This window comes from Orbicella faveolata, unplaced genomic scaffold, assembly GCF_042242905.1.
Source record: "Orbicella faveolata isolate gen_17 unplaced genomic scaffold, um_ofav_v1 contig_1, whole genome shotgun sequence".
Taxonomy (NCBI): Eukaryota; Metazoa; Cnidaria; class Anthozoa; order Scleractinia; family Merulinidae; genus Orbicella; species Orbicella faveolata.
Genome location: NW_028301536.1, coordinates 32030117 through 32057576, shown reverse-complemented (window position 1 = coordinate 32057576; position 27460 = coordinate 32030117). Strand labels below are relative to the sequence as shown.

Here is a 27460-nt window from a genome sequence, read left to right as displayed (position 1 = left end):
GTTTTGGCAAAACCTTTGAACATGGATCAACAAGGCATCGGTACACCAGGTCACCAGAACAACAAAGAATGCACTTTCGCTCATTCAGAATTTTTTTATTTTTTGGCATCCAGGAAAGTTATATGAAGCCGCTTTATGTATAAAGCTGGGTACCGGGAACGGATACAGTTACCATATTACGTTCGAAGCATACAAAGATTCAGCATTTTTTTATTCACAGTATTCTGATCAGTATTATGCTACAACTGCTTTACCATATGATAACCATATGTTGTTAAAAGATTGTATAATGTTACCCCGTCCGGACAAATCAAAATCTAAAGGATAGCGAAGTTTGTTTTATCCACATGAATACCCTGGAGTGAGATTTCTCCACAGGGTCGCGTTATCCACCCTTTCCATAAATACTAAAGATAAACAGTATAAAATGTTGTCCAAGACTTGTCCAGGTTCCTTACGCGCCGGAAATTTCGTTAAAATATATACCTATTATATTTTTTTCATTTGTTCCACGAAAGACGGTCAGATGTAACAGAAACATATCATGATTTGAAAGAGGGAGGCTATTATATATCTCGAAAGAAATCACCTCAATCAAAGGCTTCGGTAACGCCTGGTTTTGACTATTCATATTCTAAACGGACGAGGGCTACCTGTGCATCTGCGAAAATATTATATCGCAAACAACACGGCGGACTCCGCCCGAATTTTTAGCGATCGAGGAACTCTGGTATCTATTCTCGTCCCCAGAGCCACGCGTTTATTGACGAGAATGAGCTGTTTCTTCACTTGCGCATGTCCTATAACTTATGCTGCGGAGTCTTCACTTGCTTGGGGGCAGCGTGGCCGAGTGGTTTAGGGCGCTGGTGTTGTAATCTGAAGGTCCCGGGTTCAAGTCTCCACCCTGCCACTAGCAGCATTTGTTTCTCGGTAGTCCCGAGTTCAAAATCCTCGGTCACGCTTTGTAAATAGCCACCTGCCAGTTGGGATTTTTAACTATGTTACGTTTATTTGAAACATTTGTTTCCTTTGTTTCAGTGGCATGCCTGTAAACAACTAGCTAAGCTTAGCTCTTGTATAGCTAAGTGCATGACCACTATAAATAAGATTTACAATTGTGTTTTTTTACATTGAGTATATGCTATTGCTTATGTGTATGAGCATAGGCAGAGTATACGCAGACGCCGTAAGGTGCAAGGAAATACAATGCTCGGAATTTTTCCTAACAAATGACGTTTATCTTACCACGTCTGCGTATGTATTGCGGGCTCATAGTGATGTGCTCGTGTTAACATAGGTTTATGACTGGCTAAGAGATTAAAAAATAATAACAACATGAGGACGTCAAACGGTTATCAAATGGATATAGGATGGCGTGATTCACTGTAATAAACATCAGCCAACCAGGGACACGCGCTTTCGTTTGACCTCCAATTATCATGCACTGTCTTCGACTATCATCAACTACCATTCATTTTGAGCTTGTTCAAATTCTTCTCGACAGTCGATGACAGTTTTTCCCGTTTGACCAGGCGTATGATAGTTGATGATAGTTAGGGGAGAATTAACTATTATGGACTTTCATGCACCGTTTGACCACGGCTTTAAGTTCCTTTTTCCCTGTCCCCAGACCGCGATCAATTTTTTTGGACCACATGTACCACGAAGTCGGTGTGTTCTTGTCTTTGTTACTGGGGTCCTGAGCTTCAGAAATTTTATGCTTTGGTGACCTCTCCATCCAACATCACAGAGCCGAATTGTTCATGCTGGACTTTCATTCTTTATGTCACTACCATATTCAGAACTCCTTTTGGTGCTTCGATCGTCAAAACAGCTCATCAAGTTGTGAATCTGGCCGACGGGAGGGTTTCTCAAACTCAAAATCTGGGCTCCATCTATTGTTTGACGAGGACTTCAAACTCTAAAAAAGCAAGTGTTAACATTTCAGTAAAATGAGAACGTACATGTAATGTATGAGTAGTCCATACACGTGTATACATGTATACATGAATAGTCGAGAGATCCCAGTTACACGATTCAAATCTAACATCCTAAGGTCCATCCTAAGTACAAAGATCGTAATAAAGCAATGTTCAGAAGTTTACTTCCATGGACTACATCCACTGAACTTCCGTTGTTGCGGGCAAAGAAAAAGGCACGGCTCCTAGGAACCAAAACATTTTAAGACTCCAAAAGGTCTAGATAGCAGCAGACATGTAAAGATTTTAAGGAAAACGACCAATTTTTTAAGTTTGCAAGATATGTTTCGACAGAGCTTCTGTCATCTTCAGTTGAATGAATGATTACAAAGCAAGTTGAATAATAAGTAGGCAAAAATGCTAATTAAGACAAATAGTAACAACAGAACGTGAAAAGGTGTAAGTTAAAAGGATAATTTTAGATTTACATGGTGTAATTGCTGATTGAGGGAAGATAGTTCTTTTGAATATGAATAGCCTCCTTTATCTTGAGTTGAAAGCTGGTAGTGGCGTGATCTAAAATATGAAAGCAGTCTATTGAACACAATGAGCGACAACGTTCAGAATTCTGAAGATGTTTGAAGATGTGAGAGGCCCTATCAACGGCTAAGTGCTCACGTACGCGTGTGGAAAAATGTCGGGAGGTTTCGCCGACATAACAGGCATTACAGCCCGCACATGTAAACTTTTTAACCACACGTGAACGAAGCCCGTCGGGGATAGGGTCTTTCACACCAAAAAGGTTACCTATCTTAAAGGAAGAAAAAACTAATTTGATGTCTAAATCATTACAATAGCGCTTGATTAAGTGTCGAATCTTCTTCTGAGTGATGACAGAAAAATGGCCTATGTATGGCAGCTTAAAGTAAAACGTGGGCGAGGTGGTAAGGGGGTAGCCCCGGGGACAATGATTGCTATGGGTCCCAGTGATGTAGCGGTTAACCACTTTTTCAATTAAATGGGCAGGGAAAAGGTTCTTTTTGAGAATTTCAGTAAGCTTGGTTATATCCTCGTGTAACCCCAACCAAGTGTTGTTGATCTTGTAGGCCCTGTCAACAAGAGTCCTAATGAGACCTACTTTGTATGAGTACGAGGTGAAGCTAAAATAATTAGTTAATAACCCAGTAAAGGTTTTCTTACGGTAAACCTTAGTTAGGAAGGAATTAGTGTCACTATTATCAATAAGAACATCTAGAAAGGGTAATTTGCGATTAAGTTCTTTTTCCATAGTAAACCTTATGTTGGGGTGCCTAGAGTTAATGTAGTCAAAAAATATAACAGCATCGTGCTCCGAGTGAAATAAACAAAAAGTGTCGTCAACATACCTACGATAAAATAAAATTTTAGAGCATTGAAAATTTTCCAACCATAGTTTTTCATGATGCCCCATAAAAAGATTGGCTAATACGGGAGCAAGGGGAGACCCCATGGCCACACCATCAGTTTGGTCATAGAAAGAACCGTTAAATAAGAAATGGGTCTGGGCGGTGGCTACAGTGAAAAGGCTTCTAAGTTCAGGTTTACTTAACTTAAGGTCAGGATTGCCCTCGGAAATGTAATTGACCGCCAGGTCAATACATTCCTCAAGAGGTATGTTAGTAAAGAGACTTTCCACATCGAAGGAAACCATAAATTTACCAAACACAGATAAGGTATAGGTAAGGTATAGGCATAGATAAGGTAGATAAGGTATAGGTAAGGTAACCAAGGTATTCTTAAAATCATCAATGACATTTCCAAATTCCGGCCCATCAAGGAAGATCCAACTTTACTGAGAGAAGGTAGACTGCAGCGACTTCTCCGAAAGTTGAAGAAAGATGGTCACCTTGCCAACGAAGTGTACGAAAACATCTATCCCAAAGGCTCTCAACCAGCAAGAATTTATGGCCTCCCCAAAATGCACAAGGATTTTGGGCCTAACTCAACTCCGCCATTTCGCCCCATCGTGTCTTCTATTGGAACTTACAATTATAACCTGGCCAAATATCTATGCAATCTTTTGGCGCCGCACATCCCAACTGAACACTGTGCTACAGACACTTTTACTTTTGTACAGGACATTCAATCTTTATCTATGGTTTCCTTCCCTCAATCAGCAATTACACCATGTAAATCTAAAATTATCCTTTTAACTTACACCTTTTCACGTTCTGTTGTTACTATTTGTCTTAATTAGCATTTTTGCCTACTTATTATTCAACTTGCTTTGTAATCATTCATTCAACTGAAGATGACAGAAGCTCTGTCTAAACATGTCTTGCAAACTTAAAAAATTGGTCGTTTTCCTTAAAATTTTAAGACTCATTATGAATTCTTGTACTTTGATTTCCATCACAGCATTTAGGGATTGCAAAACTATATTTTGGTTTCCACAACTACGCTGAGAAGGCTATATTTAAAGAAGGTACCGACAATATTTTCATACCACAGTAAATGGTTTGAACCCAGGAGTATCAGTAGTTCGTATGATCACACTATACGAAATATTTTCATACGCAGGAACAAAGCTATAATTTAAGGAAATCTTACCGATTTTCGTTTGCTCTTAGAGTCGCTTGCCTTGTCCGACGTCGCCCATAAGCCAGCGACTGAAACATGTAACACAAGAAACCAAGTCAGTGAAGCTAAAACAAAATTTATGTTAAAACAACCTCTACAGCCAGGAGACAAGAACACCATATTTCGAAAATCTCTGTGAAGAACTAACCTTATAAATTTAAGATGACTTGTTGGCATTTTTTTAGCTTAGCATAAATAAACTGCTGTAGTTCTTCTCATTAACATTGCTGTGGAAAACTCGCGAGTACTCAGGGAATATTTCCGTGTCCTATCTAAACCCTCTCTCTTGTCAGGAGAAAATTATCTGCTGACGTTTAAAGGTCGCGCCGGGCTAGCCCAGTCAGCATGGCCCTAATTTTCATAGAGCAAAAATTGTTTGGACGTTTATAAAACTTTGATCGTACAACGAGTGTCTTGGGTGTTGCACGAGGCCATGCACGTAAACACGGTTATGACGTATCAAAACATTATCTTGGCTCGTTTTTTACCACATGTATGAAAGAAATAGTAAATGAATGCAAGAACTTGAGAGAGATGAGAGAACCCGAAGGTAGTTATGTATGCCTTAAGGTAATTCCTCTGAAATAAATGTGACAATAGATTTTTGTTCAAACTTTGTCCACTGAATATTTATCATATGATAACTTCAATTTTGAAATAAAAAAGGGGGGTGCCCACGCTCATTAAGGAGCAGTGAGGCATTGAAAATGCCCCATTTTGGCATTATTTAATGCTTATTATAAGAACGCATTCCCAGTAATTGTAACATCTTTGTGAGCCCGGACTCATAAGAACACGCATTAAACTACAGTCAATACATTATGTCGGACACAAATAAACGTTTTAAGTTTGATTCAGACAGAAAGCTAAATCCTTGGTTAAAAATTTGAACCAAATTTCTTGACGTGGTTACCGACTGCCAAATAGAAAAGACCACCGTGTATCTGCCATTTTTCTTATTTATTCAATTTTCAGCAATAGAAATTAGATCAGTCTTTTCTCACGCAAAGCTTATGATTAGTTGATTACAATGAGTGGAAAAAAAATTGGGGTGCCCGTGCTCGTTGGTGAGCTAGAGCCATTTTTCAACTGACAGAGCTCAATATCAAGGCAAATCCGTCATGTTTTCAATGTGCGCGCGCACGAGCGCGCGCTAATGACGCTATTAATTATGCGCAGTAAGGATGCGCAATGCAAATGTGAGGAATGACCTTAACCGAAGGCTAGGGTTGAAAAACGTGCCCGTTCTCCCTAATTCACTCTCTTGTTTTAGTGACATCAGTCTAAGTTACTATACACGATCGCGCCATTTACAAGAGAAACACGTGTTTCCTAGATACACTAAGAAGTTCCACTACTAACCCGAATCTACTGCGCTCGTTCTTCTCGTGGAAGACTTTTCCTTTTGTTTGGACTTGGATCTCGACAATGAAGAAACAACAATTTCATCTTCGTCGTCGTCGTCGTCGTCGTCGTCGTCGTCGTCGTCGACGTCATCATCACTGTCGTTGAACTGGGCCAGAGTTCTCCGGGGGGACTTCTTGCCACTGGATTCTTTTGACTGGACAGTGGAGGAGAAAAAGTTGTCCAGGCTGCTAGCTATCGATCCACGTTGAGAAGACACTGGGACTAGAGAAAGTTAAATTTAATTTTGAAAGGTTAGGAAAGCGAAAAATTAACGTTTACACGGGATTTCAGTGAAACGGGGCGTATCGTTATTGCTCTAAAAGGTTTTTTGATTGAGTTACGACCAATCAAATTCAAGTTAGTCTGAATAGCACAAATTCAAACTATTGTCGTGGTGATCAATTTGCACGTGCGATGGCGTGGCTTTTTGATTGGCTAAGGCTAATCTCGTTCACAAATCGTTTGGTAGTGGGAGGTCTGGGTTCAAGATTAACCTCAGGCGTCAGGATTAAAATGAACGAAAACTTTAGCTGGGGAAAAAGTAGCTAGAGACATAACTGAAACTTCTTTGGATAGAAGTCTACTGCAATCTTTTTAATTACAATCCGTTCGTATTTTAAACAGATATAAATAAGGTCTATATAACCTCTTTTGTGATCGTTAAAATAATAACATCACGGTTCAACTGACATTTATTATCTACTTTCCCGTTTGGTGTTCTCTTTCCATTCGCCTGAAACTGCCCCTGAAGAACACTTTATTTACCGACGAACGATTCGTGTGGCAATATGATAGATCTGTTTTAATTCTTACGTGTGCTTGCAGGCGATTTTCGAGTGAGACTAGGGCGAGCTGCTGTTTTCTCGTCACCAGTAGCTCTCTTCTTTTTTCCAGTCACAATTACATCATCTTCACTGTCTTCTTCAGAGCCCGCGGTCAAACTGGTCCTTGTCGAACTCAACGTTCCGGAATTCTCTTTTTCCTTATTACTACCACCAACACCACCGCTACTGCGATTTGAACCTGATCTCTTACCGCTCAGAGGTCTCTTAGACCGCGACAGTCCTGGCCTCTGAAGATTCTCGTCCTTATTGGACTCAGAATCTCCAAGATCTCGATTGGTAACGAGATGACCGGTCGTTCGTGATAAACCAGGTCTACTTTCAACAGCGGCCACTCGGCTTTCTTCCCTCGGGCTGGTTGAAGGAGGGCTAAGCGCTCGTCTTGACCGAGATAGAGAAGGTCGCTGTTGACTCACGCCCGTGTCCAGCGATCTTCTAGACCGGGAAACTATTGCATCATCGTCGTCGTCGTCGTCTTCGTCGTCGCTATCCACGATCTCGAACGTTTTCTTCTTCGGTCTTTCCCCGGTTTCATTCGGCGCGGAAACGTTAACCAGCCCAGCAGACCTCTTTTGAAGCGATCCCGATCTCTTGGGGCTCGTTACGCGAGTATCTTCCTCCTCGCTCTGTTCAGAGATATTTGAGAACCTTGGTGCTGTAATCAAACTCCGTCGCGGGCCTTCAAGAGAAAAACAAATGTTACCCAGGGGAAATCATAATTACGTAACTGGACAACATTCTCCTCAGACACTGCTCTGTTACAAAAGTATTAAACAGTTTCGTAACTCCCTTAGAACTAGGCACCAATGGCAGTTTTGGCAGGATAGCAGAAATTCTTTATTCAACGCGGAAGCGTCTTTGAATGTCGCGGATGCCAATGACAACAAATCAGTTGTGCACGGATACACAGTCAGCAGACCTCAGTAAACACTTTTTATCCTTACTACATCAACACACTGTTAAGCAAACAGGAGACAAGAATAAAGAAAATACACTGGTTCGACTTTTTTGTACTTTAGTTGTAGGAAATTCAACGCTGCTTAGGTCAACTGAAACAAAACGGTGCAATCATGTGCAGTGTTAAAATTACAAAAATAAAAACACCTCCGACTGTAAGTCATCATCATTGACTATCCAGATGAAAAACTAACCAACCTGGTCCCAAAGGTTTCATTGGTTTACTATATTCTTCAAAATTCAAGCGTAATTGTATAGTCAGCTCAAAATCCCATACGCGCGCGTACGATTATGTACTGTTTTGCTAACAGTCCAAATTGATTTTTAATTTGGATAAAAGTCCAAATCAGGAAGTAATTAGGACAGATCCGTGCGCTATAAATATATATAATAGGGTTTTATACTTTCAAATTTGGAAATAATTGAAAGAAAAATTTCGGAGGACCGCCAAAATTTGAATCTGAATATATCATTCATTCAGTTGAAAACGTATTACCTGTTAATTGTACACCCAGTCTATTGCAAACGAAACTACTTCTATTTCGAAGTGTGTGGCCCATATATATCAAATGTAAATAGCTTCACAAACAACACTGATAACTAACAAGTGCAAGAATGAGTAATTAGACTAAGCTTCGTTTAGGTTAACAGATCAGCAAAGTGATTCTTGTTTGGAAGCCAATTCCACGCAACATGTTAGATTAAGAGAAGCACGAGGTTAGCAGCATCGTGATTGATATCGATTGTGGAGACGGAAGTACCACCAGTATTGGCTGGTGAAGCATGCCATCAGTTGGTTAATGATCAATGTTAACTGTCAGTAGTGAGGCAAAGCTGCGAGAGATGTTCATGCACCAATCTTCACTAAACAGACATACCCGCCTCGTCCGTATTTCTTTTCTCTCCTTCATCGTCGTTTTTCTTCGGGGACTCTTTGCCAGCTTTTTTCTTTCCGCGGGATTTTTTTGTGTTCTTTTGCTTATCTTTTTCACTAACGCCTGAAGTTCTTTGGCCTCTATCTACTGACTTATCTGCACTGGACTGTGACGTCTTTTCGTTCTTTTGACTTTTTGTTTTACTTCTACCTGACCGGCCAAACACGACGGCGTCATCGTCTGAGTCAGATTCTGACAGGCCACGTGCAAGTGCTGACGTAACGAGTGCTTGATCACGTGCAAGTGCCTTATCACGTGTCTTATCACGTGCAAGTTCAGCTGGTGCAAGTGCATTTTCATGTGCAAGTGATTGTCGATTGGACGGTGAATCACGTGTTAGTGGCGAGTCACGTTCTGTTGTGGCCACTTGATTGGCTGAAGGTGCTAGGGCATTGTGACCAGCAGAATCCTGTGGGTCTTTCACAGCAAAACAACATAACAAAAATACCAGTTACTGTTGCGTGACACATCTCTAATAGCATGCGTGACACTTCACGGTTGCGTATAGATGAATCAGTTTCAAAACTTTTGAATTCGACGCATTACATGGTGTGCTGGAAACGGTGCTGATGTTAGTTAGCAATTTTGGTGTGGGCATAATCTATTGTCTCTTGAATCTTTTGTTTTACACCATTGATAACCGTAACAACGAGAAATTCGATCAATTCACACCCTTAGGTATAGATGCATATAAAAGTAACAAAACATGCTTTGGCTCGAATAATGTTTCTGGATACAGAAATGCAAGCATTGGCGAGTTAAATCAGTTAATTCGTTTGACCACCAGTTCCCACTTTTTATACTATTATCCGAGTCCTTACCTGTCGAACTAGATCTTCTCAAACCTGTCACAGCAGGTTCTGGATGTCGTTTACTGCTGGATGGTTTAGTTACCACACCCTCATCGGAATCAGGTTCAGAGTCGAGAACGTTGCGACTAGAACTGAAAATAAACAGAATTTTCTTCAATCACACTCTTTTGGTGAAGTTTCTTTTAATAAACAACAGTGTATTGCTTTGCCTAATTAACATATTTTACACATGTTTCACTGTGAATTTCAAAACGTTTTCTGAGGAGAAGAAATGAAACCAAACGGAGATTACGTTTGGTACAAATAACTTAATTTCGTCGTTCTGGGAATTCCATTTTTAAAAGTTGACAGTCGAAGTAAATTTAAGCATTTAACGTTTCCATGCCATCTTGATTGAGGCTGACTCAAGTTGTTTAAAACTTCCTTTGAGAAGAACATCTTTAAAATATTTCATAAACTGAATTAATTTCCATACATTTCTCCCTGATTGACAAAAGGAATCTGTTGCATAGTGTGCAGACATAATTATCAAATTTGAACCCAGTTATTATTTGACATAGTTCGCACGAGTCTGCTGTTGTTTTGTGCGAGAACTTTTGACCGATGTCCGGTTCCTAACATCAGTGACATTCACTTCCTCAAAAAATCAAAGTTACACATGCGCATTAACCAGCTACAGCCTCTTCAAGTGTTTACCTTCCTCTAGTCCTGGTATCACGTGACTTTATCACCTCTTCAGGGCACCCCAGGTGTCGTTTTCTTGCCGAGTGCGCTCTCATCGCTGATTGGATGGTAACCACTGCGTCATCACGGTCTGTAAATTCCAGTTCTTCATCCAACCGTTTAATATGCTTGTTACGGACTGCGTGACCGCGTAGAGCTGCCTGGATCTCTTCTATTGCCTACAACGTGCAAAATTTCAAAAAGAATTTACAAAATGGTTTTCACCTCTCAAGCTTAATATTTGGCTGAAAAAAAAAATAAAGCAGTCATCTTCTCTCGGAAATTAAGGTCTTATATCCCCAATATGTTTTTTTGGGGGGGAGAGGAAAATTTATATTTCAGGGTAAAACACCAAGGCTAGAACCAGCACCGTTCGATCCGGAGTCCAGCGAACTGACGTATTCTTCAAAACACTAAAACTAAAAGAAGAAACGTCACCTTTTCTTTATCGTCTTCCTCCCTCTGTTTGATCTGTAATGAAATGAAAACATGCTAGTTCTGCCAGATATCCTATCAGAATCCATTGCTTTAATTCAGTATCAGCATTTCCAGTTGACTTATTTTTAAGTTTATTTACTTGCACAGCACTAAATGAGGAGAAACACCGTGAAATAGCAATGAGCTTAGCATCATTAGACTTCATGAAATCCCACAATCATTTGTGGAGGCTTATATAACTTTAAACAATAATTGAGTTAAGTAGCATCTATATATCACTGATAAAATCATGTCAGATGTAGTTGGCCATTGTTTTGCATTATAAATACACATTACTCTCCTTGGAAGTGACTTCACATGACTGGTACTGGCCTTTTTAGCAGTCCTCGTGGAATCAGCCGAAGATGTTTCGCTTTTTATTGTCCAATCGAAAAATAGCGCGAGCACCGCCGAGTTCAAGTTGTCATGGATCACGAGGATTACGTTGCTTAGCACCTTCTTGAAGAAAATCTTGGCCTTAGATACACGATATTTAGTGACGAACCTAATGCCCCGTCCACTCTAAGCCGGAGGAATTTAAACACGCAGCTTTAATTTTACGGTTAGGCCTACCGTCCAGACTAATCCGTCACGAAAGTGGAGCTTTTCAAAACGCCCTTCAAACCGGAGGAATTTGAAAACGCGGGCTCTTTGCTTTCGTGAGGATGGAAAACATTTTGAAAACGGAGCTTTTCGAAAACGATGGCGTGACGATTATCATGTGATTTCACTGCTCGAGTTTTCCTCAAACACAAATCCAAAATGACCGGTGATGTGGCGTTTATAAAATTTATCCTACGTAGTGTGGACTGGGCATAAGAAGATTACTTGGCCTAACATTCCAGTGCGGCGTTATTTTGCCGAAAAGCTTTCGCTGTTTGTCTACCCAGATAGAATGCCACTTATTTAATTCCCTTACCCTCTCTCTGTGTGTCCGCCAGTTTTTCTGCAGCGTGAAAGCAGCTTGATTCTCTCTCTCCACTCTCTCCTCTCTTTGTCTATCCTGCTCTTCTATTTGCTGCTTTTTCCTCCCTCGGTAACCTCGCCACTGCCGCTGGAGAGCCTTGGCGGCTCGCTGTTGTTGGAAGTCATTTAACATTCGATCCAGATCTTCATCGTGATCATCCTGTACTGGAACTTCCTTGAGAGAGGACTTTCTTGTTGGACTGTAAGCCGTAGAAAAGAACTCTAAGTCTGTTGTCTTTATCCAATGATGAAGAATACTATCGGCGAGTCTTAGCGTTCAATATCTGCTCACTAGCATAAGCGATGCAGTCTCTTATGATAGTTAATAGAGGGAAATGGTTAGGAAGGCCAGTAAACATCAAAGAAGCAAACAAAAAGGCTAAGATTTATGTTGGAAGGTCCTTAACCCTGCTCTTCTTTTGTTTTATGCTCACTGACTATGCATGAATTGCATGATCGCGATGCTCGTATCGGTTAGTTGTATGAGTACCCATAACCACCTTTTCTATTTTGGCAGGTTTTGTGCAGGTCAACCCCCAAAATAGCCAACAAAAACATACAACAAAGAACTCTGCCACGTTTCCTAACCATTTCCATCTATTAGCTCCGCTCTCACTGAATGACAAAAATTCATTTCTGGATATTGAAAGGGCGTGGCACGTTTCATTATCTCAAGAAAGATACTTTTTTGAAGGACGCCGGTTTAAAAACTCAAAATTTCACAAATAATGTTCCGGCGCATTAGACCTCATTGGCGCTCTTTTTACCGAGACATTTTGCAGGTTTTGAAAGTCAATATCTCCTACAATATTACAGCCAAAGAGCTAAATATCTCTCAATTACTAAGTTCGACAACTTCTTCAAATCTCTGGGGTCAATTCGTATCAAGCATGATGCCTTCTCTTCGCAGTCTTATACCACTGAGGCAACATATAAACAATGACATCATTAAGATTTCCCTTGAAACAAAAGAAATGACCTCTGGAGAATTACAAAGAAAACATTTTGAACCTTGTTATACTTGCGGATGATCTCCTTCTTTCTCCAGCAGCACCCTTTTCGTCTCTCAATCTGTCCAGCTCCTCTTGAGTTGACTTCAACTGCAACCTGAAAAAGAAGCGAAGTTAATAGTTCTTTCTACCGCTGACAAAATTTTCCTAACCCAAGGCTACGTAAACGGTAAACACATTCAAAGTTCATCGCCGACAAGACTGTTTGCTTTGTTAATTAATGTTTCAATTCCTTAAGAATCACACGCATTTCCCTGAATGAATTCGAATTCCCTCTCTTTGCCACTATGATCATTCTATCGCGCACCTTTGTTCACACAATCGGTCGCTATCTAAATTACAATATTTAGACAGGAAGCCACACTCGCCACACACTCGCCACACAGCCTTAGCTGGTTTTCACGCGGGTTCTCTGTCCTGGTCCAATTGGAATTTGGAGAGTTGGCTTTTGTGGAGGGAGGAAAACCGGAGAATCCGAAGAAAGACCTTCGGAGCAAGGCGAGAACCAACAACAAACTCAACCCACATATGGCACCGGGCGGAAATCGAAGCCGGGCAACATTGGTGGGAGCGGGCGCGCGCTCTCACCACTGCGTCATCCCTACTCCCCAAAGGACGAGGGCGCACCTACCCATCCTCCCCCATCCGATTTGCTAAATTACACGTACAGTGACTGAAGCCTACAAAATATCTTCATAAGTGATTATATGGGCTACCAACTATTAACCAACAGCCTCTCCTGTTTATCTTCCCAAGTTAGAGTTTCTCTTTGCTCTTTTCCTTTCCCTTTCTCACCCATCACGCTCCCATTCTCAAGCTTCACTATTTGACAAGACTGAGACACGGAGGAAAAGACTACTCGCAAGCCGAGTGGAAAAAAGAAACTTTACCTGAGATCATCCGAGACTGATCTGTAATGCGCACGATCTTCTTTCAGTCGTTCAATAACTTCCCGCTGTTTTTCTCTTTCTTCTAAAAGTTCAATTTCTCTTTCTTGTAGTTGAGCTAGTTTCTGAGATGTGGTTCCCTGCAGCTCCAGTCTCCCTGGAACTAAACACAACAACAGTGACTTGCATATTTTCAGACTAGCCCTGAGATTATTTTGGTTCCCTAATCCACCACAATATGAAACATAATTTTATTCAGTATTTCTAATTAATACCTTGCGAAGTGAGCTTCGAGATGCTTTTTCTTCTAACTTCCGTGTCGTCTTCTTTATCTTCTCTAAACGATTCCTTCCTGGCCAATGCCCCCTTTCCATCCGACTCTTGTACTTGCTGAAATCAAGATACGTATCAAGTAGAAAAGCAGCGAACTCAGAAAAACTCAAAAAATTGAAAAATCAAACCACAGGCTTTATCCATCGTTTGTTTGTTTGTTCGCTCTCCGTCTGTCTATTCAAAAGTATTTTTGCCACATAAGTTCGTTAAATGATTTATCCACGTATCACTCATACGCACTTTGATTTCACGACTCCTAAAGGCCTCAAAATCACTCCAAACGACGACAAGAAAGGAAAAAGAGAGAGAGAGAAAGAAGAGCATTCAGGACGCGATTTCTTTAACACTGGTTTCATAAATCCAGACATTTATATATATATTCCTCGCTTGCCAAAGTTAATAAAGAGAAAAAAAAAAAAGGAATAAATTCACTCTCTATAAAATTTAACCCACTGATTTTCGTATTGTTATTCTGTATGATAGAGATAGAAAATATATTTCCTCTTTTTTGCCGTTGGTTGAAATCAGGATGTTATCTCTAGTTTAATTCGAATGGTGAACTTTCTTTTTACAAAATTGTGCTGATTCGGACTAAGAAACGCGTCCTGAATTTTTTAACTTGATACTTACTTCCTCTAGTTCACGAATCTTGGCCAGAAGTTGTCCTCGGTTCATATCTGCATAGTCAGCTGAAAGTACGCCAAACAAAAAAAAATCAGAATCGATAATGACACAACAAAAGAAAACCGTGAACATGTGGTAGGAGTCATCTGGTGGATGTTTTAACATATATTTTTTTGCACGAACAATAGCAGTTGGAGAAATAGGTCGTGAAAGAATACTAAAGCAACCTGCATAGCAAGCGTTCCCGTACGAATAGGACAATTCCGAGTTACCTTGTGCCTCTGTTTCAAAACGAGTCTTCGTGCAAAAACATTCATATGAAAATGAGTTTGATTTGCATGAAAACGAACCTGTAGGGCGAACACATTTTCACATGAATGGTTTCGCATGAAGGCTCATTTTGAAACAGAGGCACAAGGTAACTCGGAAAAGGCCTATTAGAGCTCTTTCTCCATAGTTGCCGCACGCCCCACCACCCCCATCCCCGTTGATTTTTTGCTCTCGCACCAATTTTCGCGCGACCAGCAGGAGAGAAATTCTTCCCTTGTACGGGAACGCTTGCTCGCGGCAGTGATTTGTGAACAGGTTTAAGACAAAAAAATAGTTGAGAGAGATCTGAATGTATCGTCGTTATGCACCATCAAATTCTCTGACCTAACCAAATAAATGAATAGAAAATAGAAAATAGGAAAACGAACCTTTAAGCGGAACTTTCCTGTTTCCACTTGCCCCGGTTTCTATGGCTGTCAAGAGGTCTTTCTTGAGACTGCGATTTTCAGCTTTCAAGTGGTCATTTTCCTCTAGAGAAGAAAGGAAATAAATTACCGTGATAACAAGGAACGTTGTTTGAAAAGGAAAACGGATTATTAAAGATGGACATGATTCGAAGTCGCAGGTATTTTCGCAGGGATTACAGGATTACAATGATAGAAATTTGATTGAAACTTGCAGCTGAAATTCCATCAGTAAAGGATTATTCCAAGGATATCCTCGCCCACAATTATCCTGCTACAAAGTAGAAAGTAGTGCATGTAATTTGTTTTACCATACCGGCCAGTCTCTGAAGAGAAACACTCGTCGGCTTTCCTTTTGTACCTTTTGAAAGGGTGTTATTCCTAGGACTGCCGAAAAGACACCATAACAATTTATCAGTGAAGATAGTTTGTAAAAGGGCTTATCAGTAGAAAATATGCATTCTGATAGGTTTGGTAACAAATTCCATTCTCTTTCTGCCCAGTGAACTCATACCCCTCCCTCCCCTCCCCCTAGCTACTCAGAATTTTTTTCCTGCTGAGAAACACATGTAAGATTGTCATTTGAGAAGCTTTTTATTTCAAGGAAATTAGCAGTCAGAGGAACAAGAATTTCAAATGAAATGCACAACAGATCATCAACTGGTTCATTGTCAGAGAAGTAAACTCTGGTATGCCTTGAGGGGGATAAAATTATTATGAACCCACAACACCCTGATCCCATTTAGGGCATCTAATTTTTTTTTTGGCATTTGTTCTGTTCAATATAGAAAGTCATATTGATCAGAGAATACTTCTCTGATGATGAACAATTTGTTTGAAATATACTGTGTTACTTTCAGATTATCAACTGTAAATAAACATTCCAAAATTTTTTGGTAAATTACCTAGTCCTTCCAAACGAATCCTGAACTTGAGATTGCTGCATTTCCAACAAAGCCAGTTGTAATCTTTGAACCTGGAGAAACAAACAAACAGCAAGATAAATCAGAATCATTTCAAAAAAATGACAACAACACCTTGATTTAGTCATTCAGCCAGATTCTCTTCAACATTTTTAAAACTACGATCTAAAATGCTGATTTCATGATTTTCAGGCAATTTGAAAACAATGATAAAAAGCAATTGGAACTGCATTACAATCTCGTAGAATCTGTTGCAATCTCATGGAAATGTGGGATCCAAAGTTGCCAGTTTTTACACAGAAATGAATGCCAGGGGACAAGTGCTTGCCCCCTAACATACATGTACAATTCTTTAAAGAAATTGGAAAGTTTGGGATCCCATATTTCCATGAGTCTGAAACAAGATTCTTACAAACCTTGCTTATTTACAAAACTGACTTGATAAATTGATCTACAGAGGTGTTGTTTTGTTTATATGATAAATATGAAAAGTTTTTGTTATTGCTTGACATCGTTGAAGTGGTCCATCTAATCTGGTTCTAACAAGGAACCGCTTTAAAAGAAATACAAACTGCAACCACCCTATTTTCTATTATGTGGTTTCTTTTAAGCATTTCAATGAGTTGAATATTAAATCTAATCTTGTACTTTTATTCAGGATTGAGCGCATATCAGCAATTAACTGCATATTAAAACAAAACGAACAATAAAACTCAAATATCCTACCCTGAAATGTAAAAAGATATATCTACCAATTATAGTTACCTCTTGGTAATATGTTTCACTCTGAATTTGCAGCTCTTCAATGTTTGTCATTTTGATATCCTTCTTCAGCTGACTACAGCAGAAGACAAAATATCAGTACATGAAAATTAGTTTTGCATTGTATTGAGTCATCTTTACATCATGATCTGCCACATGCTGCTGTGGTGATATTTCACTGGGTCCATACTCCACTGACTGCATGGAGGGGTCATTATTCACAGCTTTGGCCAGAGATTTAACCATCCTGGCTACTCATGCTTGGTTGAGGCTCAGGTTTGGGCAGCCAGGAAAAGGTACTGCAAGCTATATATGTTTTCTTCCTCAAAAGGAATAGGCTGTTGTTGAGCTGTTTTACATGGAATGCACTGTTTGGTTGAACAGTCTTGCTTTTTACAGGGCGGAATGTTAACTATGAGACTGTACACGCATACAAACATTTATTTATCTCTTCTGGTATTATAGGACATAAAGTTAATAATCAGACCTATAAGAGACTGAAAAGAAACCATGACTAGAGTGAAGTCAACTGCTAGAATTGAAAAAGAAAGTAATCAACAAAAACTTTGGGTCTGTAACACAAACAAATTAGAGGCCAGGTCTACAATTAAATGACAAATTTGGAGTGTAATAGCTAAAGCGTTTTGACAACTGGGCAGTACATCCTTACAAAAATTCCAAGGAATACAGCATCCTCCCCCAGGGTACACAGCCAGAAAATAACTAAATATTTATCATTTAGATTATCACCTTAATTCTGCTTCTTTGTCTTTTACTGTTCTTTCAACTGCATGGAGTTTCTGTTTCAGACTATTTACAATCTGACAAAAAAGATACAGTATACATAAGTTGAACTGTCTTTCAGTTATTTCATGTTACAACTGAGTTTACGTGAAAGTTTCACATGTGAACACGTTGTCTGAACACCACTGTTTTAATACTTACTGCACTAGTGTCTCCCTTTTTGTCTGTTAACGTCCTTCTCACATCTTCTGGCTGATAAAAAAATATATATATCGTGAAAAAGAAATATGACAGAACTCAAAATTGCCATATTTTTGAAAGTGTATAAATTATTACCTCAAACTGTATTATGATTTTAATATTATATCAATCACTAAGTTATGCTCCTAAGGACGATCTCGCTAATTTTTTCTGCGCATCCTTACTATGCATGCAAATTCACACATCACATCATGCACCAAGCACACACTAAGTAATAAAATGGACAATGATAGGGCAGTGGTTCATTGCTATAGCTTTGCCTGGACTTGGACGTTCGGTGACCCCTATTTTTCTTTTGATGGATCATTTTCTCTACCAATTTTCTAAGTTAAGCAAAAAATGAAGAAAACTAATCGATTAGAAGTTTGAACATTTTGCAAAATGCACCATCGAATTCCGTTATTTTTAGCTCTTTGTTTATAGATCTGTGGAGAGGTTTCAAATGCCTCTTGAAGGATTAAGTTTTGTGAAAACGTTGACAACATTTGGAATTATTAAAGCAATGGATTCACTTATACAAAATATTACTAGGATAATTTGTCTTGGTTGATTCATCTTTGATATTTTAAGCTAAAAACCCTGGAGACCATGCTGATTTATGCGTGCCAATTTTTAAAATCAGACTACATATAGTTTTCCACATGCTTTATCTCTAAAACAGATCTGTGACCCCCATTTTTTTCATTTCTGAAAAAGGTAATTCATTATCTGTCTGCAGTAGAAGTTTGAAGAAAATCTATGAAGTAGGACATTTTCATACGAAATGTCCTTAAGTAGCTCTAGAACAAATTGTGGGTTCAGACACTTTCATAATCTTTTTAAAAACTGTCATCCATTTGTTTTATGGAGTTGGTAGTATGTATAAATTAGTATCTTTTGAGCAAAGATTTTTTTACTGCCACCATGCATGAAGCCAGGATCTGATTATTTCAGATTCTGGATTTGTAGACTGAACAAATTTGAAAGGCTCAGAAAGTGTTTAGCTACTGTACTGGATTGCATACCTGCTTTCTTGTATTTAAAAGGTCTTCCATTTTCCTGTCCTACATTTAATACAAGAATTAGTATAGCAGCAGCAACTAGAGCAATTATGCAAGGACATTTGCAACTATGTAATAATCACAACGACAGTGAAAATTGCTGCGCCACTAATTTGCTGTTTATTATTCACCCTCTTCCAATGGAGATTACAAGTTCTGTATTGAACAACAATAACGAAAATCTGGATTTTTTTCATGTTAAATTATTTGGTTGGTTAGGAGGTCCTCCCCAAAGTAAACCACATGGGGATTGACCTTTGAACTAATTAATATGACTATGCACTGCTGTGAAGGGTATGGTTTTAAAGCAGTTTAGTCTGGGATAGAGAACAGAAATTAGAGAGTCTTGGTCCACCAAACAGTGTATGAATGGAAATTGTGGAAACTTTCAACAACTGAATGTGATGGTGATAGAGTTTCTTATTCTGAAAGAAAAAAGTCTGAAAGTCTGGGATAAGGTAGGGATGTTTGGCATCTAGCCTGGAATGAGGTTGCAAAACACAGAACTCCACATGGTCTGGTACAGGGTAACGGTCTCTGAGTTACACCCTACCCAAAAATCTACAGTTCCCCACCCAGGGGCTGGATTATATAAGGTATTTTTTGAGAGCCAAAATGAGTACAACTTGCATGTGTAATGAGAGACAATATTGTTTTTTAACTCTGTCAATCACATGATTTATAGAAACGTAATTGCCAGATTTTAACACATGAGTTAGCATACCTTCAGCACATTCTCTCCTTCAACTCTACGGAGTTTTGTGTTGATAACATTGTTTTCAGCTTTCAAAGCATTTATAATCTGCAGAATTGAACAGAAACAAGAAAACAATAAATTTCATGTAAAACTTCCAGGAGCATCCTCAAAAATGTACTTGTTTTGGGGATAACAATTCACAGAGAAACAAACAGGTTGAAAATGAATCAATAATGCAAAAATAAAAATACTATAAAAACAATGAAACATTGTCCTTATGTACTCCCAGAATCTCCTAGTAAATTTACATGTAACATTAAGTGGATGTACTTGTAAATAATACAATGTATGGTAAACTAGGCCACTAACACAAATACATGTTTTTAAACTTCTAATGCAGTGGTAAAAAGACTAACATCTAGTCTATAGATGCACAAAATCAAGTAAACGAGTTCCTTTCTGAATGATTTGTTTCTTCCCCAAAATAACAAGTGTTCCAAGTCAGCATCATAACTTACCTTCTTTAGTTCTATGACCTCATCGTAGTAATCCTCTGGGGGTTTGTATGCAGGACCTCCACTAGATAAATGAGGTTCACCTCAAAAAATAAAAATATGGTCACTTAATACTTTAATTAATCTGTAGACGTACCATAAATTTCTGAAAGCAACGACCTCCTGAAAGTAACGACCTCCCAAAAGTAGCAATCCCGCGAAAATAACATCAAAAAATTGTGGCCACTAATAAATCCGGAAAGTAGCGACCTCCCGAAAGTAGCAAGCCCACCCCCAACCAACCCCCCTAATCTCCCTGAAAATAATGAGACCCAAGGTCAATAGTATATTTATTTTTCCAATTAATGACTAGCCAGGTGAAAGTTACGCATGGTAACTTTATTTAAGGCACGCTTATGCCACGAAATGTTGTGTACCCGGGTAATGTCAATTTATGCTCCATCAGTTAATGTTGTGCTGTGTTAAAACAAAACCTGTAAAATTTTCATCAAATAACATGAAGTCAAGTCTGAACGTAACATTGGAAAAGTTGATCTAAATTAGTATCATTTCCAAAAGGAGCATATTAAGAGGAATGTTTCTTCAAATTTAAATTGGAAACTCACCCAATGCACTGAGATATTGTTGTAATAGACTAACATAGCAGTGTGTCATGAAGAAAACAAAAACAGTTTATGGTATCCACCTAGCTTTCCCACCCACCACTCACAACACCGTCTAAACATGAAGAGCTTGCCCATGTGACAGCAATATAGACTTAAACTGGAAGAAGAGCTTAGTCATACCAACTTTATATAACATTTTTTGCTCCCCAAAAGTAATGACCTCTCAGAAGTAACACCCCCCTCCCCCCCGAAAAGTAATGAGCCCCAAAGGCTGCTAATTCCAAAAGTACATGTAGCGAGGGTCATTACTTTTGGAAGTTTATGGTAATGCATACATTTATACGCACCTTTTTAGGTTTTTTAGGGAAATAGCAATCTAGTCAGTACATTTTATTCACACTCCTAATAGATTTTGCAACTCTTTGGGTATTAAGGGGTTGCAGTCTGTCAGCTTAAAATTTCCACTGAATCATGATGAAGATATACACAATCCACTACATGCCCGTGAAAACTATTTACTGTCATCAACATCAGTTTGTGTACACATTAACACTGAGAAATATTTCTGTAACTTTGTGTTGTAGTAACACCAGCCATAATATAGGGGCACATAAACATATTTTTGGTCTGGGCTTCATGGCTTGTTTTCACATGATCACTGATTGACAAGCAGTACTCAGAAATATATCAAACAATCCAGAGCAAATTACTTTTAGGTTCTCCCATGCTTGCGACAAATGAATTAACATCTTTGAAACATTTTTGAAAGAAATATGCTTGTGTATTTCTGTTTGATCCTGAGTGCGGGTCAATGAAAAATTCTAAGTCCCTGGAAAAAGTTGAATACATGATCCTCTGCACACCTAATCACCCAATCACTGAACTACAGACCAGGAGAACTGTAATGAGCTAGGTTATGTACTAAAATTTAATGTACATATGTACAGAGTACATATTAGATTTGTATTTCTAGAGTTCTCTGTTTAATATAGAACTTACTTGCAGACATGCTAGCACTCCTAACATGATTTTTGTTCTTCAAGTCCTCAACTTGAACAAAGTCACTTAAATGCCTTGCTCTGGTTCCACTCCTACTCTGCTTGCCATAAGAGGCTCTAGTACCTGCCCAAGTCTTCATGGGGGAATTTTCTGTACTCAGGGCTAAGAAGAAAATTTTTGTAATGCAGCTGGAGATTTATCAGAGATCACTCTTCATGTGTCCATTAGCAGACACTATAATTATATCTCTCAGTTACTACGCACCCTGTGATTAATTTAGCAGGCCATATTCGACTGTACAGCCCACTTAAATTGAGTTTTTGTTGCCAAAATGTTTCATGATTTATCGCCAGTTAAGAACAATAATTATTATTGTTCTTAACTTTTACAGCAAGTAAAATTTTATAACTTTCTTTGTTTATTTAAACGTGCTAATGACTTAACTACAATTTCAAAATGACTTCTTTTGCTTTTAAGGTGCATTAAAAGAAATTTGACGCCATTCTGTGCGAATAAAAATCATTCCCGAACCTGTCAGAAACACAGTAAGTATTAAATATCTTTTAAATTTCTTACTAACCTAATGTCTTCTCGGTCTGTACTATAGGTTACAGATCCTTGTTTTTCTCCCTTCGATTTATGGTCATAAATTGAAGAGGAAAAAGCTTGGTCCGTAACTTACAGTGTGGATCTTGAACTTGGTTATTAAGATGTATTATGACATAACTTCATGCCTTCCTCTTAATTAAATATGATGGCAGATTTAGGGATGGTACATGTGGGCTACAGACCATCCTTCCCCCTTCATCTTCCCATATTTTTAAAAATTTTCTATCAATGGTTTTTCCCCATTCTATTCATGGCCCTTGCACTTTGCACTTGGGCCATAAAGCAAAGGGGAAGAAAACTTGGCCTGTAACTCACATGTAGAGTAGGGACCTCACACTCAGTCAGTAAGAGGTATACATGTATATCATGTAAATGTGATTGCTTACTTGCAGTTCCATTTCTCATTGCAGTGATCCACATATTTCTTGCAGCAGGTTTGGGAGGCTGTTGTTTTGAAGAGCCTTTAATTTGGGTGCTAGAATATGGTGACTTTGCTGTCAAATATAAATAATCCACTTATTAAATAATCCAATCCATGGCATCACACATTGTGCAATATGTAACAAGAGGTTTTTTTGCATTGCTTGGTTTCTTGTTATTAGTTGTTAGCCAATCAGCTGCATTTGGCCTTCTTTGCAGGTCAAAATCAATTTTAATCTAGATGGAAAGGAGTAAAGAGTTAGGAGCACAAAGTTTCGATAGCAAATTAGGTTCATACTGTGAATCCAAAATCTGTGATCTATTGTACTTAAATGAGCATTTAATAATAATCACAGTACTGAACACCGTAGACCATAAAGCAACTTACATGTACCTCCTTTATGGCAATAGACCAGGAAATTAATTATGTTAATGCATTTATTACATAATTTTATGTATTTATCATTTATCATATAAAGTTTATCCTTACCAGTCAGAGATCGTCGTCCTTGCACTGACTTAGACCGCCGTGAACCACCTGAGTGTGTATAAAAATATTAATAAACCAAATATCCCAGACAGAACATCCCAAAACTGCACACAAATACAAAGAACATGTAGCACTAAATATCTCACCAGACGGAGGTCTTGGCATGTGTCCACTTCCACCAGAAGCTGCACTACCCTAAATAAAACAATTTCAACAAAATACAAATGTAACATCTTAACCTATTTTATATACCATAATTTATGGTGCAGAAAGATTGATCATAGTGTAGAATTATAAAACTAGGAGGTCTCTAATCACACTGTCATGTATCACTCTGTACACTTTTGTCCAAGCTATAGCTGTAGTGTTCATGTGTATAGCAGGGGTTTGGTTAAGGGCTGGGCACTGGGCAAATTGACCAGCTGTCAGGACAATTTTGTCCGCCTGCTTTGCCCATCTAGAAGAAAGATTTTGTCATAAAGAGGTTCAGTTCAAAAACTTTTGTCTGCCTGTGAAAACCAGTTGCCCTCCAGGTGAAAATGTTCATGAAATCCCTGGTATAGTGAATTAGCAGCTTCCTTTTAGCTTTACTCTGACTAGATAGTGAACTTTATTCTAAGCTCAGGTCTACTTCGACAAAACTAAAAGTCCGGCCAAGAAGTGGTAAAACTAACAACATGCAGTGTAAACTATCACAAAAGTTTAGTGGATAAAATTTCATTGAATTGAAACTAAAACACTGCTTTACTGGAAACAAACATAATATTAATAGTACATGTTGTAGTAAATACAATAAAATGCAGCACAACACTTTATATTTCATTAATTACACCTTGTTGGATTTGGTTAAACACTATATATTTATAGCCAAATAATTGCTACGATCATCTTCATTCAACATGCCCTCATACCTGTAGGATTATTATGTTAATTTATCATTGTAATGTCTGTTCAGTAAGAGTAGCTGAAATTTTGAATGTTACCTATATCATGTGGGTACAAATTTGTTTGTCCCAGATGTTTGACATGCCATTATTTATAATAATGCTTACAACTAGGTTTATGTGTAATTTTAAAGAAGCTGAAATTCTTGCAGGCCTCTTTCAGCTATTCTTAACAATGCACGCATAAGTAAAAAATAAAAACAAAAAATAAATTGCTTTTATTATTTGAGTGTCATGGTATTTAGCATTGCTGTGCTAATTGGGAACAGTATAAATGATGAAACAAATATTGTAAAAAGAACTGAAAACTTTTTAAAAATCCTACCTGGTTTGAAGGCTTACCAGTTAGCTATTTACAAGATGTGTTGGAGTTGAATTTGGGACTACTGAACACAAATTCATCTAGTGGCAGGGAAAAGGATTTGAACCCAGGACCTCAGGATTATAAATCCCAGCACCCTAACGACTAGGCCATGCTGCCTTCCAGTTCCCCGGAGTTATCAGAAGTTATGTGTCAGTTTCCTGGTGCACAAAAAACCTCCTCCTTTGCATTCTTATCCCGTAGCAATTTCATAAAAGGAATAAATAACCTCTGTTACTATGAAGATCATAGCATATTATTTGACTCTTTCAACCTCACCTGTGGCTTGGATTGACCCTATGCAATCTTGGGAGCAAAATGATGAGGCTATGATCTTAACCAGGGTGTAAAAACTGGTATTAAAACATAGACACAGAAGTTTTCGTCCTTATTTAAAACTCTAAAAGTTAATTATCAATAAACAGATTTTTAGCTTGATAATTTGGACACAAGCTTAAAGCTTTTAAACTTGTTACGAAAATGAATTTGAATTGAAATCCTACCACTGAGATTGTAGAGCCATTGGACACATCAGAGTATGCATCCACATCCTAAAATGTACAGGGTAGAAATGTTAACACAATGAGAATATCCAGACAAATATTGAAATCACACCCCACATTGAACGTTAGCTTCCACAAATTCACTGTGCCAAAATGAACGTGTTTCACCCACCTCTACCGTTACTCCTGGAATTGGCATTGATTTTATCAACTGTCGTTTACTCCACCTATTCCTATGTTCTTTCTTATTACACGGTATTCGCTAGATTCACTTTCTGCAGTGAAAGAAATTAACCAATGAACTTATCCGTTAGTTGCAGCAAGTTCTCCATAGTAAGTTTTTTTTTTAATCAAAGGAAACGATCTGCTTCTTCACCTGTCATTATAATCTTCATGTTTCATTATTTCAGCCTTTACAGGAAGACTTTCCCATAAGTTCAAGTCAAAGTGAAGAAAACATTTTCATCCTAATTCGATAAGCGATGGTTTCTCTCAGTTTGTCATCACAACAGCATTTGCGCCTGCAGAGGATATAACCTCTTGACAGCGGCACACGGCATCTAGTGCCAGTTTCCCTTTTGTATGCGCGGTCGAACCTTGTTACAGTCGGATTCTGGCTGATTGTTTCTTTTTTCAATTGTAATGTATTACTGGCCGGGTTGTTAGAAAGCCCTTATTTATTCCATATTGAACGAGAAAGAAAAAATTCATTTGATCACTTTTTATCATTCTCCAAAGAAATCCGGGAAGTGGTCAACAACGAAATGATCTATATAAAACAAACCAAAGAACACAAAAGGCTCCGCCCGTCGGCACAGAGAGTAGTTTATTTGAAGGAATAGCTAAAATATAGAATAGATAGACTGGATAGTTTACTGAGTTTCAACTGTTGCAGTATATCACTGAATTGTGCAGAAACCTTACAAAATATTAAAAAACAATGCAATGCAAAGTAAAACCAAGAAATTAAATCAACTATTTACAACGACTGCCTATAATACAATTGTTCATCTTGTTCGTTGTACGTGTGGGCAACTGAAATGGGCGAAACACAGGTGAAACACACGTGATTGGCGAGGGTAGAAGGAGGTGTAACTTGTGATCGTACAAGACAAATAAAACCAACAAGTGAAAACAATCCTATACTACTACAAAATAAACCTCTTCGCCCAACAAAAGGTGGGAGGAAAGGAAAGAAACTAGAAAGATTAACAGTACAGTACGCATCAGGCCTAATACGAAAATCGAGACTGAATGATCGTAAAATGCAAGTCACATGTTTGTCACAAGTTGGAAAAATAATCCACTTCATGTACAATATAAACTATAATAACTATAAATTAGCATTTGTGGGGCGAATTAAACATTTTAATTTACAATCAAAACAACTCAATTTAAATGCAATTTAATTTCAACTTCCTACACTCGATTTCAACTTTCTGCACGTTATGGGATTAATTGCCGCGCTCTCAGCCAATTCAGCATGCTGAAATTTGTGCATGTATATTATTAGGGGAGTAATCTGGCGTGTAATTTAAAATTGGAATAAGCGCGCGACGTGACGCAAGAACCTGAAAAAAAAAAACAAACAAACAAACAATAAAAACAGTCAGAATTGTGCACTTTTTTCAGGGATACGATTACTTATCGGAGCTGTTTCCCCTTACTTGTACTTGAAATAGTTTTGAAGCTGCAAGACAGCTGGGCAGTTTTGCTGGACTCTTCCTAATGACCTTTTCATCGAGCATGACAATGTCATGAATCGAAATGAAAATTTAGCAGATAAAATTAACGAGACGACCGCCGACAAGGAAAGATCAGGAAACCACATTCAAATTGTTTTCACTAATTTTAGGGTCCGCTTTTAGAATACAAACAACTTTTCTCCGATTCTCGGAATTTATTACGCAATGGAGACATTCTGATTAGGGACGGACCATTATTTATTTTCTATGGGGGGCGGGGACCGGGGGGGGGGGGAATTGGGCAATTCTCTCCCAAAAATACCGCATAGCAAAAACTGCTGGAAAAAAAAAAATGGGGCAAGGTGAGCCATGGGGGAAAAAAGTCAAACAAGTGTTTTCTACTGTTAATATTTTGATTTTTGATGTCTAAAAAAATTATTGCCCAAGTTGTTGCCGGCAGCAAAAAATCATGAACAACCTAAAGGTGAGAAATTCATGCCCCAGAGTAATGGCTCCTCATCTTACTGGCGTACAAGGCTTTTTCCTAGGGAATGAACGTCTAAGAAGAAGAAAGTTTTCTCGAATTTCATGACTAAACTGCAACTCTATAAATGAACTACATTTATGGTATGGCTGGTCTGGTTCATATTAGATGAA

General features: G+C 38.5%; 1 protein-coding gene and 1 pseudogene across 4 annotated transcripts; both read right to left on the bottom strand.

The window, feature by feature from the left end:
* Positions 1-194: 194 nt before the first annotated feature.
* Positions 195-25719, bottom strand: LOC110047197 (uncharacterized). 4 transcript variants are annotated; one of them, XM_089272652.1, is made up of 29 exons: positions 25495-25719; positions 25291-25393; positions 25119-25166; positions 23457-23505; positions 23311-23358; positions 22787-22894; positions 21792-21953; positions 20191-20270; positions 19700-19777; positions 18940-18978; positions 17876-17926; positions 17681-17751; positions 16934-17006; positions 16151-16221; positions 15562-15632; positions 15210-15311; positions 14518-14576; positions 13830-13944; positions 13558-13717; positions 12669-12764; positions 11611-11857; positions 10653-10685; positions 10188-10393; positions 9501-9622; positions 8623-9096; positions 6759-7466; positions 5901-6167; positions 4509-4567; positions 195-1921 (listed from the first exon to the last, which is right to left on the bottom strand). In XM_089272652.1, exons 2-29 carry the CDS (start codon positions 25315-25317, stop codon positions 1826-1828), a joined length of 3720 nt encoding a protein of 1239 aa, XP_089128778.1. In that variant the 5' UTR covers positions 25318-25393; positions 25495-25719; the 3' UTR covers positions 195-1825. The 4 variants fall into 4 exon arrangements, with proteins under 4 accessions (XP_089128778.1, XP_089128787.1, XP_089128781.1 ...); XM_089272661.1 differs by lacking the exon at positions 8623-9096; XM_089272655.1 differs by lacking the exon at positions 10653-10685.
* On the bottom strand, positions 1945-3616 carry LOC149118786 (uncharacterized; annotated as a pseudogene).
* Positions 25720-27460: the final 1741 nt, after the last annotated feature.

Excerpts from the sequence above, each read along its gene's own strand:
- LOC110047197 (XM_089272652.1), bottom strand. The coding sequence starts at position 25,317 with ATGCCAATTCCAGGAGTAACGGTAGAG. Across the intron at positions 23,359-23,456 it reads CATGCCAAGACCTCCGTCTG|GTGGTTCACGGCGGTCTAAG; the intron begins GTGAGATATTTA and ends ATACACACTCAG. Across the intron at positions 9,623-10,187 it reads GATACCAGGACTAGAGGAAG|TTCTAGTCGCAACGTTCTCG; the intron begins GTAAACACTTGA and ends GTTTATTTTCAG.